Raw genomic sequence first — 17,507 nt, 5'->3', positions numbered from 1 at the left:
ACAATACTGCTGCATTACAGCCACATAGATATAGGCACATACCCTGGAGAATGGCATTGCAGTATTTCGGCAAAGAGAAGGGAGGAGGGGGAGTCAAGTTCATTAAGATAAGTCTACCTGAAAATACAGTTACTTAAAGAGTCTCTTTCACCACATTATAAGTGCCCTATCTCCTACAGGAGATGGGCGCTATAATGTAGGTGACAGCAGTGCTTTTTATTTAATAAAACAATCTATTTTTACCACTTTATTATCGATTTTAGATTTACGCTAATGAGTTGCTTAATGCCCAACTGGGCGTCTTTTTACTTTAGACCAAGTGGGCGTTGTACAGGGGAGTGTATGACGCTGACCAATCAGCATCATGCACTCCTCTCCATTCATTTACTCAGCGCATAGGGATCCTGCTAGATCCTTATGTGCTGTCTTATACTAACACATTAACAATACTGAAGTGTTTAGACAGTGAATAGACATTCCACGGAATGTCTATTCACAATCTCTGCACTTCGTTACTCGGTCTGTGGTAGTTACAGCAGAGGAAACGTGATCTCGCGAGATTACGCGGTAAATGACAGGTTACAACGAGATTACGCTTCCTCTGCTGTAACTCCGACGGAAACAGTAACGAAGTGCAGAGATTGTGAATAGACATCCTGTGGAATGTCTATTCACTGTCTAAACACTTCAATATTGTTAATATGTAAGTATGAGACAACGAGACATCTCATTGATCGGTGCTCCTTTGCTCCTTTCACAAGGAGCTATGATCAGTAAAGTTTGGGGTCGAGTGATTGTTACAATGATCGTTCATCTCCGTACATATCCATCATGTCTACACAGGGAGATGTGCTGCCGACAATGATAATATTTTATGCTGCATAAGGGCGGGTTCACACGTGGCGGAATTTCACTTAAATTCCGCTGCGGACACTCCGCAGCGTTAATCCGCAGCGGTGCCGTTTGTCCATTGACTTACACTTTAATTTAGCAGTGTTCGTTTAGACGAGGCGTAAAATTCCGCTGCGGAGCATAGGCTGCGGAGCGGAATTTGGTGTCCGCAGCATGCTCAGTCTGTTGCGGAGCAGTGGCGGACTCATGGCGGAATTTCTCCATTGACTTCAATGGAGAGTCAAAATTCCGCAATGAAGTCCGCAGATCTTATGTGTGCTGCGGAGCGTATTGTTTTTACTACCATGACATTTCTTCATTCTGGCTGGACCTATGTATTTCTAGGTCTACAGCCAGACTGAGGAAGTCAATGGGGCTCCCGTAATGACGGGAGCGTTGCTAGGAGACGTCTGTAAATAGTCACTGTCCAGGGTGCTGAAAGAGTTAAGCGATCGGCAGTAACTGTTTCTGCACCCGGGACAGTGACTACCGATCTCAATATACATGTATCTGTAAAAAACATATAAGTTCATACTTACCGAGAACTCCCTGCGTCTGTCTCCAGTCCGGCCTCCCAGGATGACGTTTCAGTCTAAGTGACGGCTGCAGCCAATCACAGGCCAAGCACAGGCTGCAGCGGTCACATGGACTGGTGCGTCATCCAGGGAGGTCGGGCTGGATGCCGAAAGAGGGACGCGTCACCAAGACAACGGCCGGTAAGTATGAAATTCTTTTACTTTCCCTAGGGAAAGTGCTGTCCCTTCTCTCTATCCTGCACTGATAGGGAGAAGGGAAGCACTTTTCCCGCAGTCCGCAGCAGCTAGTCCGCATCAATTTTCTGCACATTTTGTGCAGATCCGCAGCAGAATCTGCAACGCAGATTCTGTGCGGCATTGATGCGGACAGTTGCGGAGGAAATCCGCCACGTGTGGTCATGCCCTAAATGAAACGATCTGCTGCATGAATGAAACGATCAGCCGATGAACGAGCGTTTGCTCATTCACTTGGCTGATCTTTACCCTTTTTACACAGGGCAATGATCGGGAATGAGCGTTTATATGAACCCTCAATAATTTTACTTCATGGAAGGATCGCATATTAACCAAAATACAGCCCTCTCCACTTCTGCCACCAGAGAAGTGTGCAGCATTCAGGCAAAGTGCTCTCCTCGCCTCATGGATGCTTTAATCCAATCTGCACCCCCACATTACCCTGGATTTGGTGCCTAACATGCAAAGTGTCTGGTGGCTGCTGTCATAACTATTAGGGCATGGCCAGACGTGGCGGAATTGCTCTGGAATTCCGCTGCGGACACTCCGCAGCTGAAATCCGCAGCGGACCCGTTTCTCCATTCCCTTCCACAGCTTTTTAGTAGGGTTAGTTTGCGCGTTGCGGACAATTCCGCTGCGGTGTGGAATTTGGTGTCCGCAGCATACAATGGTTGTTACGGACGTGTGACGGACTGTTTGCGGACTCATTGCGGAATTTCTCCATTGACTTCAATGGAGATTTTAAGTTCCACAATGAAGTCCGCAGATGTAATGTAGATGTTATGTGTGCTGCGGAGCGTATTGGTTTTACTAACATGACATTTCTTCATTCTGGCTGGACCTATGTATTTTTAGGTCTACAGCCAGACTGAGGAAGTCAATGGGGCTCCCATAATTACGGGTGACTACGTGTGTGCACCCATAATTACGGGTGACTACGTGTGTGCACCCATAATTACGGGTGTCTACGTGTGTGCACCCGTAATTACGGGAGCTTTGCTAGGCGACGTCAGTAAATAGTCACTGTCCAGGGTGCTGAAAGAGTTAAGCGATCGGCAGTAACTGTTTCTGCACCCTGGACAGTGACTACCGATCCCAATATACAGCAACCTGTAAAAAAAAATAGAAGTTCATACTTACCGAGAACTCCCTGCTTCTTCCTCCAGTCCGGTTTCCCAGGATGACGTTTCAGTCCAAGTGACAGCTGCAGCCAATCACAGGCCAATCACAGGCTGCAGCGGTCACATGGACTGCCGCGTCATCCAGGGAGGTCGGGCTGGATACCGAAAGAGGGACGCGTCACCAAGACAACGGCCGGTAAGTATGAAATTCTTTTACTTTCACTAGGGAAAGTGCTGTCCCTTCTCTCTATCCTGCACTGATAGGGAGAAGGGAAGTACTTTCACCTCAATACGCAGCGGCTAGTCCACATCAATTTATTGCCCATTTTGGGCAGTTCCGCAACAGAATCTGCAATGCAGATTCTGTGCGGCATTGATGCGGACAGTTGCGGAAGAATTCCGCCACGTCTGGGCATGCCCTTAGACAAAAAGAGACTGCAGGCAGTCAAACAGCTACCACCGCCCTAGGCACTGGCCCATGAATGTCTATATGTTATAAGTACAGCCCTTGTATAGATTATGTTCCAGATGTAATGTGCTGGTTTGGGCTAAAGTTAAGGTTTCATTATTATTTTAATCATCATTGTTATTAATAATAACAGCAACAACGATGATAGTAATAATAATAATAATAATAAAAAATAGAATTATACATAAAGTGATATTATTACTAATACAATGATAATAACAATAACATCAATAATAACAACAAAAAATAGAATAATAATAATAACAACAATAAATCAAATAAAAAAATATAAAGATATGTCTAATACAATGATGATAATAATAATAATAATAATAATAATAATAATAATAATAATAATAATAATAATAATAATAATAAAAAAATGATGATAATAATAATAATACAAATTACTAATTCTGAATCAGGATATGAAACTCTATATATGTCAATTCCAGAATATCATATACCAACCTGACACACAAAAACCATTAAAAGAAAAAAAAAATGTGGTCACAAGTGAGAAGGATTCATTATTTCCTCCCCATTTGCTGGCAGCTGAAATAAATCATTGCAGGAGGCACATACTGCCTAGTGTCAAAGCAACAGGGCACTATATGCCTGGAGCTGTGTCCTTGGGCAGATGCACAGTATGACCTTGGCTCTGTACAGACACAAGACCCTCAGCAATCAGCCCTGTGATCAGGGAGAGGGAAGGAGGCAGCAGCTCAGCTCTGTGCACTGACTGTCAGCAGAGAATGCAGCTCCTTCCAGCCCAGCACTGCAGCTGATCACTGCAGAGGCTGGCACATCTGATGCTGCTGCCAGGGCACAGACATGAGGGAGATGTGATGCTGTTGCCAGGGCACTGGCATGGGGGAGATCTGCTGGGTGCCTCCTGTTCTATGAGCTGTTCACAGTCACCAGGAACATCAGACTCATAATGGAGAACATAATTACCAGCAGAGGCTTCTGAGAGGGGAGGAGAGACTGACACAGAAGGGGCTGCAAGGGACCTGCCTGTTCTGCACCCCTCTAGTGGGAAGATCAGGGAGGGGGATCATCCCTCTTTCCATGTCCTGGGCTCTTGTAAACTTTACCCTGGAAACTGCACAATGGGGTACCTTGTCCTCTGGATGGTAGAGCTAAGGGGGGCTGGGCAAGGGGCTTGTCATGCTTTCACTGTGAATAACAAGGGCATCTTCTTCCCTGCAGTCCTGCAATAAATAAGCAGCTTTAGAGACATCACAGTCCCTGGGGTGGTGGTTTTGGGGGTGCCCTGGTCATGGGGTACGCAGACCCCTCATCCAGCAGGGATCTGCTGGGGAACAGAACTTTATTTTTTATATTCATCTGCGCCTTTGCCCTGGTGACCTTGCTGCAACAGATCCTGTATGGCAGAAACTACATCAAGAGGTAAGTGGCAGCTCCTAGCCCATCACAGGGCATTAACTCTTTCCTCCACAGCTGGCAATGCTGTATAGAGGCTGTAGCATAACGCCTGTGACTTTGAGCAAGGTGATTCATTAACCCTTTAAATAACCCTGCACCATTGCATCCAGTGTGGTGGTGAATATTTGTATGCAGGTCTGTTATTCATCTGTGGCACAAGAGGGGTTAACTGGAAAGGACCCTTGTAGCCAGTGCTGTCACATGTGTAGTGTATCCATGTGTGTGTCCTGTTATGGTAACATGCTGGGACAATGTATCCTGCATGAGGAGTATGACATAAGTGTGAACAGCAGGCTGCGCATAGAAGGTACACCAAGTTTTAAGACTGGTGGCATCAAGTTGTGTTGGGTGCTAAGGGAATATGAGGCCATGCCGTTCATCAATGTTATGACTCTGTTACCCTAAAAAATATAAGAGCACTTAGTTCTGTAGCAATGTCCTCTCTTTAGAGAGCTTGCAATCATATAGGAATGTCCTCATACATTAATAATGAGGCATACCGTGTTCGGAAGCTTAGGTTGATAATAGTTTTACACGGTGAGAGTGGGTGGCAGTGCCACTTTGTACAGAACAGCAGGCACAGTTTCAGTGAGCGACTATATTATTTTCTATACAATAATGTGCATACTATGGAGATAGATGGCAATTCTAACTCCTATAGCTGTTATCATAGTATAGAAGACTGTACTAGCATCTATAGGCAATAATTATGACATTACCAGCATTTATAGAATGGCATACAGTATATATATATATATATATATATATATATATATATATATATATATATATATATAGAATAACAAACAGGGACTGGTGTTATAGCAGTGCAACCTATAGAAAATGTATTATAGGAGAATGGAGATAGATGCCACAACTTCAGGATTGTTGTACAATGTATATATATATATAGTACTAGCACATGTACTTGTCATATACATAATGCATGTATATAATGTGTGAATAGAATTTATATAATGTATGTATATAATGTATGTATATAATGTATGTATATAATGTATGTATATAATGTATGTATATAATGTATGTATATAATGTATGTATATAATGTGTGAATATAATGTACATAATGTGTGAATATAATGTATGTAATGTGTGAATATAATGTATATGATGTGTGAATATAATGTATATGATGTGTGAATATAATGTATATAATGTATGTATATAATGTGTGAATATAATGTATATAATGTATGTATATAATGTGTGAATATAATGTGTGTATATAATGTATGTAATGTGTGAATATAATGTATGTAATGTGTGAATATAATGTATGTAATGTGTGAATATAATGTATATGATGTGTGAATATAATGTATATAATGTATGTATATAATGTGTGAATATAATGTGTGTATATAATGTATGTAATGTGTGAATATAATGTATCTATATAATGTGTGAATGTAATGTACATAATGTGTGCATATAATGTGTGTATATAATGTATGTATATAATGTGTGAATATAATGTATGACTATAATGTATGTAATGTACATAATGTGTGAATATAATGTATGTAATGTGTGAATGGATGGCAGCACCTGCACTTACATAAAATGTACAGTATTATTATAAATGGCAGTTCTGACACTCATAGCAAACAATATACATATGAAAGTACAGGAACCATGATATTGCATAAGTGTAGATGTTCTTGGACCTATAGAAGACCCAGTTCACACAGCATTATTTGCCACTGATTTTGATGTGGAAACCGTGTCGGAATAAACACGAAAACGCCCCAAAACTCTTCCATTGATTTAAGTGTGGGGGGGGGGGGTAGAGGCATTTTTTTTAGCCATGCATTTTTTGACCGATCACGGAAAAAAAAGCATCATGCCCTATCACCCCTAAGAAAATGCCTCAAAAAACGTGTCAAAAAAGCATCAAAAACACTTGCATTTTTAAAATCTGCCTAAAAAGTCCTGAAGGAGTTTTGAGGCTGATTATTTTCTGCTTGGCAAAAAACGCAGTGTGAACATATCCTAACAGATTACAATATGAGTTTCAGCATCTATAGACCATGATGTAAGTATAGATGACTAGTACCAGCACCTATATGAGTATAGATGTCAGCATCAGGGTCTGTAGAAAGTTGTAGTCTATGAGCATAGATGTCTATAAAAACATTAGAATATTACATTATTATACATCTAGTGACTGCCCTTGTGGACTGTGAGAAGCGGTGCCAGACCCTGAGTCTATATAATAGTTTAGCTCGAAAGGTGTTTATTAGTCTAGAGCACTGAGCAATAGTATTGTATGCATGTATGCATATATGTACTGTATGTATGTATGTATGTATGTATGTATGTATGTATGTATGTATTAGTTACAGTACCTAGTGCCTATGGATCTGCAGTTCTGTGCATGTTAAGTAGTGCCTGTCTATAGAAAGTTGTATATTTAGTGGGTGCATATATTAGCAGAATCTGCAGACCAGTAAAGGAGAGGATAGAAATTCCATTACCTGATCTATAGGGAGGTTGGTAGCACCACCAGTACGTATATAACATGCTAACAGTGCCTGTACTCCAGTATGAGGTAAGACGCTACCTATAGACTGCAGTACATTATGTGAGTAGTGTCGGTACCACACCCCGTGAAGACAACGGCAGTAGCAGCATATTTATACAGTTGACCCTATACAAATTAATAAAGTACTTATAGTATGTATAGTAAGTATATACAGACTGAACAATACCTAACAGGAATTAAATGATATAACGTGACAACCACTGCGGGTGCCATTTCATTGCTCCCCTGACTCTTGTCATTCTACCACTCCCTCGCCATGTTGGTCTGAATCGAAGGCCCCACCCACTTTTTCCGACACTGTGTTTGTCGGAAAAAGTGTTGCAGAGGCTTCATATTTTTCAATGTATTCACACTGATGTAAGTACAAAGATCATCTGCAGAGAAAATCTATGCCCAATGAGCCCGATTTCCATTTGACAGAAAGGGTTAAGTGCATGACCATTCATTATCGGTCATATAGACTAAATTATCTGTGAGTACAAAACCTGAGATGTGATCATTTATGACCTCTGATGACATTTCTGTTCATCTTAAGGTCAGTTTTAAAGAGGCTCTGTCACCACATTATAAGTGGCCTATCTTGTACATAATGTGATCGGCGCTGTAATGTAGATGTTTTTTTTATTTAGAAAAACGATAATGGAGTTATGACCTATTTTTGCTTTATGCTAATGAGTTTCTTAATGGACAACTGGGGGTGTTTTACTTTTTGACCAAGTGGCCGTTGTGGAGAGAAGTGTATGACGCTGACCAATCAGTGACCAATCAGCGTCATACACCTCTCTCCATTCATTTACACAGTACATAGTGTTCTTACTAGATCACTATGTGCAGCCACATACACACACACTAACTTTACTCAAGTGTCCTGACAGTGAATATACATTACCTACAGCCAGGACGTGCTGTCTATTCAGAATCCTGACACTTCTGTAGCATCTGTGCGAGATTACGAAGTAATCTGTCATTTAAAACGAGATTACGCTTGCCTTGCTGTAAATCTCACACAGATGCTACAGAAGTGGTCAGGATTCTGAATAGACATCACATGCTGGCTGGAGGTAATGTATATTCATTGTCAGGACACTTGAGTAACGTTAGTGTGTGTGTATGTGGCTGAACATAGTGATCTAGTAAGATCACTATATGCGGTGTAAATGAATGGAGAGAAGTGTATGACGCTGATTGGTCACTGATTGGTCAGCGTCATACACTTCTCTCCACAACGCCCACTTGGTCAAAAGTAAAACACGCCCAGTTGTTCATTAAGGTCATAATTCCATCAAAAATGATTGTTTTTCTAAATAAAAAACACTGCTGTAATCTACATTACAGCGCCAATCACATAATGTAGAAGATAGGGCACTTATAATGTGGGGACAGAGCCTCTTTAAGCATAATTCCACTTTTAACATTATTTTACATTTTAAATCGACATAAATAGTTGAGTAACTCTGCAAATCCTTTGCTTTAGGCCCCATGCACACGAACGTAAAAATGCCCATAATCAAGAGATAGTCACTGTCCAGGGTGCTAAAAGAGTTAAACGATCGGCAGTAACTCTTTCAGCACCCTGGACAGTGCTACCGATCACAATATAGATCAACGTGTAAAAAAAATAGAAGTTCATGCTTACCCAGAACTCCCTGCTTCTTCCTCCAGTCCGGCCTCCTGGGATGACGTTTCAGCCCATGTGACCGCTGCAGCCAATCACAGGCTGCAGAGGTCACATGGACTGCCGCGTCATCCAGGGAGGTCGGGCTGGATGTCGAAAGAGGGACGCGTCACCAAGACAACGGCCGGGTAAGTATGAATTTCTTTTACTTTTATTGCGGAAAGGGCTGTCCCTTCTCTTTATCCTGCACTGATAGAGAGAAGGGGCTGCCGATTAGTGCAGTGCAGTTTTGCAGCGAAAATGTGCCCGTAAATACGGGTGGAATACTGGTGAGACCGGACCCGTATTTACGGGCACGGGTCCGTAAATACTGGTGCAATACGGGTCGAATACGTGTGACCAAGGACCCGTATTTACGCCAGTATTTACGGAAGGAAAAAAAATATGTTCGTGGGCATGAGGCCTTACTGTGTTCGTTTCAATTTTGTTTTATTTCTTGTTGTATTCTTCATTCACACGCAAGCTGGCTACTTTCAAAATTCTGCTGGTTGCCTTTGGAAACAGACAACAGTTTAGCTCCGCCTATCTGTCAGACATGTGACCTAACAGTTTAGCTGGAACTACGTAACTGCCGACTCTGCTCCTGTGATATACTGCTGTCTTGTAACAGAAATCCAGCAGAATTCTGAATGCAGCTCTGGATGTGTTTCTGGATCTGGCATGGTGATGCAGTAGAACACTGGAAAGATTGACTCAATTAAACAAGAATAGGTCCACTTAAAAGGTCAGGGCTACTCCTATGACTGCTGAAGTGCGGCCTCTATGGGTGTAAAGTTACAACCCTGTTGCCTGGGCCATGGATGCCGTGTAGCCATATATTGCTGCAGACTATTGTGTCTTCTCGGACGTTGTCCCCCAGGGACATGAAATCCTAGAACTGAGCTTATGCTGGAGCTTTGCGAATGTAGCCCCCAGAATTGTTGTTTAAACTGGCAGATTATTCACAAGTCTCCTTTATCTTCCCTTGGGACGTGGAATATACGAGCACAGTCTGAGCCATTCTCTTCCTATAGAAGGTGTCTGAACTGGGGTGAGGTCTGCAGCGTGTCCTCTGGTTTCTCAGTGTCCATGTATAACCTTCACGTCACATTGTCAGGATACAGCAGTCGCGGGGAGGCCTTGTTCATAGATAATTGCACTGACTAATATGTTGCAGTTTCCTGACCTGCTCAGATTGTATTGAATTCAGTGCTGCACCCATGCTTACATACACAAGGCACAGCCTTACCATTATTAAAACCCTTCCTGACAATAGGCATTTATCTTGCAGACGTAACTATATTGCGGAGCCAGGTGCTTACTCACTGCGGAATGCATAGAGCCGGGAATACGCAGCATAGACCGATGCAGCCGGCGTAACTTGAAGCTCCAATGCAAAATCTGTAACATAGCCCCCACCTAGCATGTGCCATTTATAATACTGATGTCTACTTTTGTGTCAGAAGTGCTTTTAGGTACACTAAGGCACCAGGGTCAAAGTGCAACTCCACCCTATATAGCTATGCCCATGTCAGAAGGCAGCATGCAGCAATTTGTAGTAGAATACGCGTGCAGCTCATAATGTATGGGTGCTCCTGGGTCCTTTATGTAGGTGCACCTGTTGGCACTGCAAAATGACCCTGATGAGGCTACCATATAGCCGCTCTTTCTTGCATATAGATACTATATGCTAGTATATAGGAACTGCCTGCTGCTGACTCAATGGAAATTGACTCACTGCTTGCTTGGTGGCTACTAAAAGTGCATTTCCTACTAGAGCAATTTACTGCTGGGATTACTATATGAGTGCTGTCTGCAGGGGTTTTTATATGAGTGCTGTCTGCTGGGGTTATTATATGAGTGCTGTCTGCTGGGATTACTATATGAGTGCTGTCTGCTGGGGTTATTATATGAGTGCTGTCTGCTGGGATTACTATATGAGTGCTGTCTGCTGGGGTTACTATATGAGTGCTGTCTGCTGGGGTTATTATATGAGTGCTGTCTGCTGGGACTATTATATGAGTGCTGTCTGCTGGGACTATTATATGAGTGCTGTCTGCTGGGGTTACTATATGAGTGCTGTCTGCTGGGGTTACTATATGATTGCTGTCTTCTGGGATTACTGTAATGGTGGGGGGGGGGGGTAGGGAAACGGACAAGTGAGCCCTAATCTACCCGCCACTCTGTCCCTGCCTACTTGCAACGACCCGCCCTAGGCGACGGGGTACAACTGGGCGGCGGTCCCTGCGCTCAGTAAGTGCATGACAAACACGACAAACAAACAAGGGAATACAAGCAAGGGAAATGGGCAGTTGCTCGCGGAAACACCGTGAGCAACAGAGTAGTGAACGAGCCGAGTCAAGCCAGGAGAGTGCGAGGTACAAAGCGAAAAGCAGAAGAGTAGTCGGTGAGCCGTGGTCTGTATGGAGCAGGATCAAAAAATAGCAGGAGCTGTAGCTGGGCCAGGAAACCTCAAGGAAAGAATTCACAAGCACCGATGGACAGGAAGAGCAGGCTTAAATAGACCGAGGGCGGGAGCTAGCTGAGTCTGGGCAGGCTGCGATAGGCTCTCCCACTCCTAAGCCTGCCAGCCTGAGTGGAGGAAGCTGGTGTCTGTCTCAGGGATGTACACTCAGGTGTTGACTGATTAATTCTGGGAGTTAACCCCGAAGCAGTGCCTGGCAGATCCTTTACAGTACCCCCCCTTTTATGAGGGGCCACCGGACCCTTTCTAAGTGGACCTGGCTTACTGGGGAAACGCAGGTGGAACCTCCTGACCAATACCCCAGCGTGAACATCCCGGGCGGGTACCCAAGTCCTCTCCTCGGGCCCGTATCCTCTCCAATGGACCAGGTACTGGAGGGAGCCTTGGACCATCTTGCTGTCCACGATCCTGGCCACCTCAAATTCCACCCCCTCAGGGGTGAGGACGGGAACAGGAGGTTTCCTCGAGGGGGCCAAGGACGGGGAGCAGCGTTTCAGGAGGGAGGCATGAAACACGTTGTGTATACGAAAAGACGGGGGTAACTCCAGCCGGAAAGAGACAGGACTGAGGACCTCAATGACCTTATACGGCCCAATAAACCGGGGAGCAAACTTTTTGGACGGAACCTTGAGACGCAAGTTCCTGGATGACAACCACACCAGATCCCCGACCACAAACAGGGGGTTAGCAGAACGTCTTCTATCGGCCTGAGCCTTCTGTATGCTCTGGGACGCCTCTAGGTTCTTCTGAACCTGGGCCCAGACTGTGCACAGATCCCGATGAACGACCTCCACCTCGGGATTGTTGGAACAACCAGGTGAAACGGAGGAGAACCGTGGATTAAACCCAAAATTACAGAAAAAGGGAGAGACCCCTGACGAGTTACTGACCCGGTTATTAAGGGAAAATTCGGCGAGGGGAATGAAAGAAACCCAATCAAATTGACAGTCAGAGACAAAACATCTTAAGTATTGTTCTAGAGACTGATTAGTCCTCTCCGTTTGGCCATTGGTTTCAGGATGGAAAGCAGAGGAGAAGGACAGATCAATCCCCAACTTATTACAGAAGGCTCTCCAAAACAATGAAACAAATTGTACCCCTCTGTCAGAAACAATATTGACGGGGACCCCATGGAGACGCAGGATGTGTTTGATAAACAAGGTAGCCAACGTCTTGGCGTTGGGTAGTTTCTTGAGGGGCACAAAGTGGCACATTTTACTGAAGCGGTCTACCACCACCCACACCACCGACTTGCCTTGGGATGGAGGCAAATCGGTGATAAAATCCATGGAGATATGTGTCCAAGGTCTCTGGGGAATGGGCAACGAACGCAGTAAGCCCGCTGGTCTGGACCTGGGAGTCTTGGACCTGGCACAAACCTCACAGGCGGCGACGTAGGCCTTAACGTCTTTAGGCAAACCAGGCCACCAATAATTTCTGGTAATGAGGTGTTTGGTACCCAGGATGCCTGGATGGCCAGATAGTGCGGAGTCGTGATTTTCCCTAAGTACCCTTAGCCGGAATTGCAGGGGAACAAACAGCTTGTTCTCAGGAAGGTTCCCAGGAGCTGAACCTTGATCAGCAGCAATTTCAGAGACTAAATCGGACTCGATAGAGGAAATGACTATACCTGGAGGCAAAATACAAACAGGATCTTCCTCCGAAGGAGGGCTGGCCATGAAGCTACGCGACAGTGCATCCGCCTTAATATTTTTAGACCCGGCCCTATAGGTAACCAAAAAATTGAATCTGGTAAAAAACAACGCCCATCGAGCTTGTCTCGGGTTTAGCCTCCGGGCAGATTCTAGGAAAACCAGATTCTTGTGGTCGGTAAGGACCGTTACCTGGTGCCTAGCCCCCTCCAGGAAGTGGCGCCACTCTTCAAATGCCCATTTAATGGCTAAAAGTTCGCGGTTGCCAATATCATAGTTACACTCCGTGGGCGAAAACTTCCTAGAAAAGTAAGCACAGGGGCGGAGATGGGTGAGGGAGCTGGTACCCTGGGACAAGACGGCCCCCACTCCCACCTCGGACGCGTCAACCTCCACAATAAATGGCTCCCTTTGGTTGGGCTGAACCAGCACGGGGGCCGAGATAAAGCACTTCTTGAGGGTCTCAAAAGCCTGGACGGCCTCAGGGGGCCAATGGAGGACATCAGCACCCTTGCGAGTGAGGTCCGTAAGAGGCTTAGCGACGACCGAGAAGTTAGCAATAAATCTCCTGTAATAGTTAGCGAACCCCAAAAAACACTGTAGCGCTTTCAGGGAGGCAGGTTGGACCCATTCAGCCACAGCCTGAACCTTGGCAGGGTCCATGCGGAATTCATGAGGAGTGAGGATTTGACCTAAAAATGGTATCTCCTGTACCCCAAATACACATTTTTCGATTTTGGCAAACAGTTTGTTTTCTCGAAGGACCTGGAGCACTTTCCTGACATGCTCTATGTGGGAGGACCAGTCCCTGGAAAACACCAATATGTCATCAAGGTACACTACAAGAAATATCCCCAGGTAATTTCTCAAAATCTCATTTATGAAGTTCTGGAAGACCGCAGGGGCATTGCACAACCCAAAGGGCATGACGAGGTATTCGAAATGGCCTTCGGGCGTGTTAAACGCAGTCTTCCACTCATCCCCCTCTTTGATGCGAATAAGGTTATACGCCCCCCGTAGATCCAATTTAGAGAACCATTGGGCCCCCTGAACCTGATTAAAGAGATCAGGAATCAAAGGAAGGGGATACTGGTTCCTTACCGTGACCTTATTCAGGCCACGGTAGTCAATGCATGGCCTAAGACCCCCATCCTTCTTCCCTACGAAGAAGAAGCCAGCACCTACCGGAGAAGAAGAGGGACGAATGTAACCCTTGGCCAGGGATTCCTGGATATACTCCCTCATGGCTTCACGTTCGGGACAAGAAAGGTTAAATATCCTACCCTTAGGAAGCTTAGCTCCTGGTACCAATTCGATAGCGCAATCGTATTCTCTATGAGGCGGTAATACTTCGGAGGCCTCTTTAGAGAAAACATCAGCGAAGTCCTGAACAAACTCGGGTAGCGTATTCACCTCCTTAGGGGGAGAAATAGAATTAACAGAAAAACATGACGTACAACATTCATTACCCCATTTGGTTAGCTCCCCAGTATTCCAGTCAAACGTAGGATTATGCAACTGCAACCAGGGAAGACCTAGAACCAAATCGTACGATAATCCCTGCATCAATAGTACAGAGCATTGCTCCAAATGCATGGAGCCAACAAGGAGTTCAAAAACAGGGGTATGCTGTGTAAAATAACCATTAGCAAGAGGAGTGGAGTCGATACCCACTACCGGAACAGGTTTAGGCAAATCAATCAGAGGCATAGCGAGAGACATAGCAAATTCCACAGACATGATATTAGTAGAGGACCCTGAATCCACGAAGGCACTGCCGGTAGCAGACCTACCACCAAAAGAGACCTGAAAGGGAAGCAATATCTTAGTACGTTTCATATTTACGGGAAATACCTGTGCGCCCAAGTGACCTCCCCGATGATCACTTAGACGCGGGAGCTCTCTGACAGCATTCTTACGCTTGGGACAGTTGTTTACTTGATGCTTGACATCCCCACAGTAGAAGCAGAGACCATTCTTCCTGCGGAATTCTCTACGTTGTTGAGGGGACACGGAGGCCCCGAGTTGCATAGGTATTTCTGAGTCTTTAGGGGAGAAACGAAGCAACGGGACTTCGGGAGGCATCATGGGGGAGTCGGAGGAAAAAACACATAAACGTTCACGTTGTCGTTCCCTGAGACGTCGGTCAAGTCGTACCACTAAAGCCATAACCTGGTCTAAGGAGTCAGAAGAGGGATAACTAACTAGCAGGTCTTTCAGGGCATTCGACAGACCCAACCTAAACTGGCACCTTAAGGCAGGGTCATTCCACCGAGAAGCTACGCACCACTTCCTAAAGTCAGAGCAATACTCCTCAACAGGTCTCTTACCCTGACGTAAGGTCACCAGCTGACTCTCGGCAAAGGCAGTTCTGTCAGTCTCGTCATAAATAAGTCCGAGGGCAGAAAAGAAACAATCAACGGAGGAAAGTTCAGGGGCGCCAGGAGCCAAGGAGAAGGCCCACTCTTGGGGCCCTTCCTGGAGCCGGGACATAATTATACCCACCCGCTGGCTCTCAGAACCTGAGGAGTGAGGCTTTAAGCGAAAGTAAAGCCTACAACTCTCCCGAAAGGAGAGAAAAGCCCTCCGGTCACCTGAGAACCGGTCGGGCAACTTGAGGTGGGGTTCAAGGGGTGCGGTGAGGGGAACTACCAAGGTAGCATCAGGCTGGTTGACCCTCTGAGCCAGGGCCTGGACCTGTAGGGAGAGACCCTGCATTTGCTGAGCCAGGGTTTCACGGGGTTCCATAATGGTGTCAGGGACCAGGGTAGACTAGGTATAGGGCTTGTGAATTTGTAATGGTGGGGGGGGGGGTAGGGAAACGGACAAGTGAGCCCTAATCTACCCGCCACTCTGTCCCTGCCTACTTGCAACGACCCGCCCTAGGCGACGGGGTACAACTGGGCGGCGGTCCCTGCGCTCAGTAAGTGCATGACAAACACGACAAACAAACAAGGGAATACAAGCAAGGGAAATGGGCAGTTGCTCGCGGAAACACCGTGAGCAACAGAGTAGTGAACGAGCCGAGTCAAGCCAGGAGAGTGCGAGGTACAAAGCGAAAAGCAGAAGAGTAGTCGGTGAGCCGTGGTCTGTATGGAGCAGGATCAAAAAATAGCAGGAGCTGTAGCTGGGCCAGGAAACCTCAAGGAAAGAATTCACAAGCACCGATGGACAGGAAGAGCAGGCTTAAATAGACCGAGGGCGGGAGCTAGCTGAGTCTGGGCAGGCTGCGATAGGCTCTCCCACTCCTAAGCCTGCCAGCCTGAGTGGAGGAAGCTGGTGTCTGTCTCAGGGATGTACACTCAGGTGTTGACTGATTAATTCTGGGAGTTAACCCCGAAGCAGTGCCTGGCAGATCCTTTACAATTACTATATGAGTGCTGTCTGCTGGGGTTATTATATATGTGTTGCCTGCTGGGATTATTATGAGTGCTGTCTGCTGGGATTACTATATGAGTGCTGTCTGCTGGGGTTACTATATGAGTGCTGTCTGCTGGGGTTATTATATGAGTGCTGTCTGCTGGGGTTACTATATGAGTGCTGTCTGCTGGGGTTATTATATGAGTGCTGTCTGTACTTGGGACTATTATATGAGTGCTGTCTGCTAGGATTACTATATGAGTTCTGTCTGCTGGGGTTACTATATGATTGCTGTCTTCTGGGATTACTATATGAGTGCTGTCTGCTGGGGTTATTATATATGTGTTGCCTGTTGGGGTTACTATATGAGTGCTGTCTGCTGGGGTTACTATATGAATGCTATCTGCTGGGGTTACTATATGATTGTTGTCTGCTAAGGGTTACAAAATGAGTGCTGTCTGATCGGGTTACTATATGAGTGCTGTCTGCTGTGGTTACTGTATGAGTGCTTTCTGCTGGGGTTACTATATGATTGTTGTCTGCTGGGGTTACAAAATGAGTGCTGTCTGATGGAGTTACTATATGAGTGCTGTCTGCTGGGGTTACTATATGAGTGCTGTATACTGGGGTTACTATATGAGTGCTATATGCTGGGGTTACTATATGATTGTTGTCTGCTGGGGTTACAAAATGAGTGCTGTCTGATGGGGTTACTATATGAGTGCTGTCTGCTGGTATTACTATATGAGTGCTTACTGCTGGGGTTACTATATGAGTTATGTCTGCTAGGATTATTATATGAGTGCTGTCTGCTGGGGTTACTATATAAGTGCTATCTGCTGGGATTACTATATGAGTGCAGTCTGCTGGAATTACTATATGAGTGCTGTCTGCTGTGGTTACTGTATGAGTGCTCTCTGCAGGGGTTATTATATGAGTGCTGTCTGCTGTGGTTACTATATGATTGCTGTCTTCTGGGATTACTATATGAGTGCTGTCTGCTGGGGTTATTATATATGTGTTTCCTGCTGGGATTACTATATGAGTGCTGTCTGCTGGGGTTACTATATGAGTGCTGTCTGCTGGG

General features: G+C 45.2%; 1 protein-coding gene across 2 annotated transcripts in view; it reads left to right on the top strand.

Annotated features, from left to right (window-relative positions):
* The first annotated feature begins 3,957 nt into the window (after nucleotides 1–3,957).
* ST8SIA5 (ST8 alpha-N-acetyl-neuraminide alpha-2,8-sialyltransferase 5) overlaps nucleotides 3,958–17,507 on the top strand; it is a 129,569-nt gene continuing 116,019 nt past the window's right edge. For both annotated transcript variants that reach the window (XM_075840646.1, XM_075840643.1), the window contains exon 1: nucleotides 3,958–4,664. In XM_075840646.1, the coding sequence (XP_075696761.1) occupies nucleotides 4,534–4,664 (131 nt within the window). In that variant the 5' untranslated portion in view covers nucleotides 3,958–4,533. The remainder of the gene's footprint in view (nucleotides 4,665–17,507) is intronic.

Source organism: Rhinoderma darwinii, chromosome 1 (assembly GCF_050947455.1).
Source record: "Rhinoderma darwinii isolate aRhiDar2 chromosome 1, aRhiDar2.hap1, whole genome shotgun sequence".
Taxonomy (NCBI): domain Eukaryota; kingdom Metazoa; phylum Chordata; class Amphibia; order Anura; family Rhinodermatidae; genus Rhinoderma; species Rhinoderma darwinii.
The sequence above is the reverse complement of the archived record's forward strand: the minus strand, read 5'-3'. Positions and strand labels throughout refer to the sequence as shown.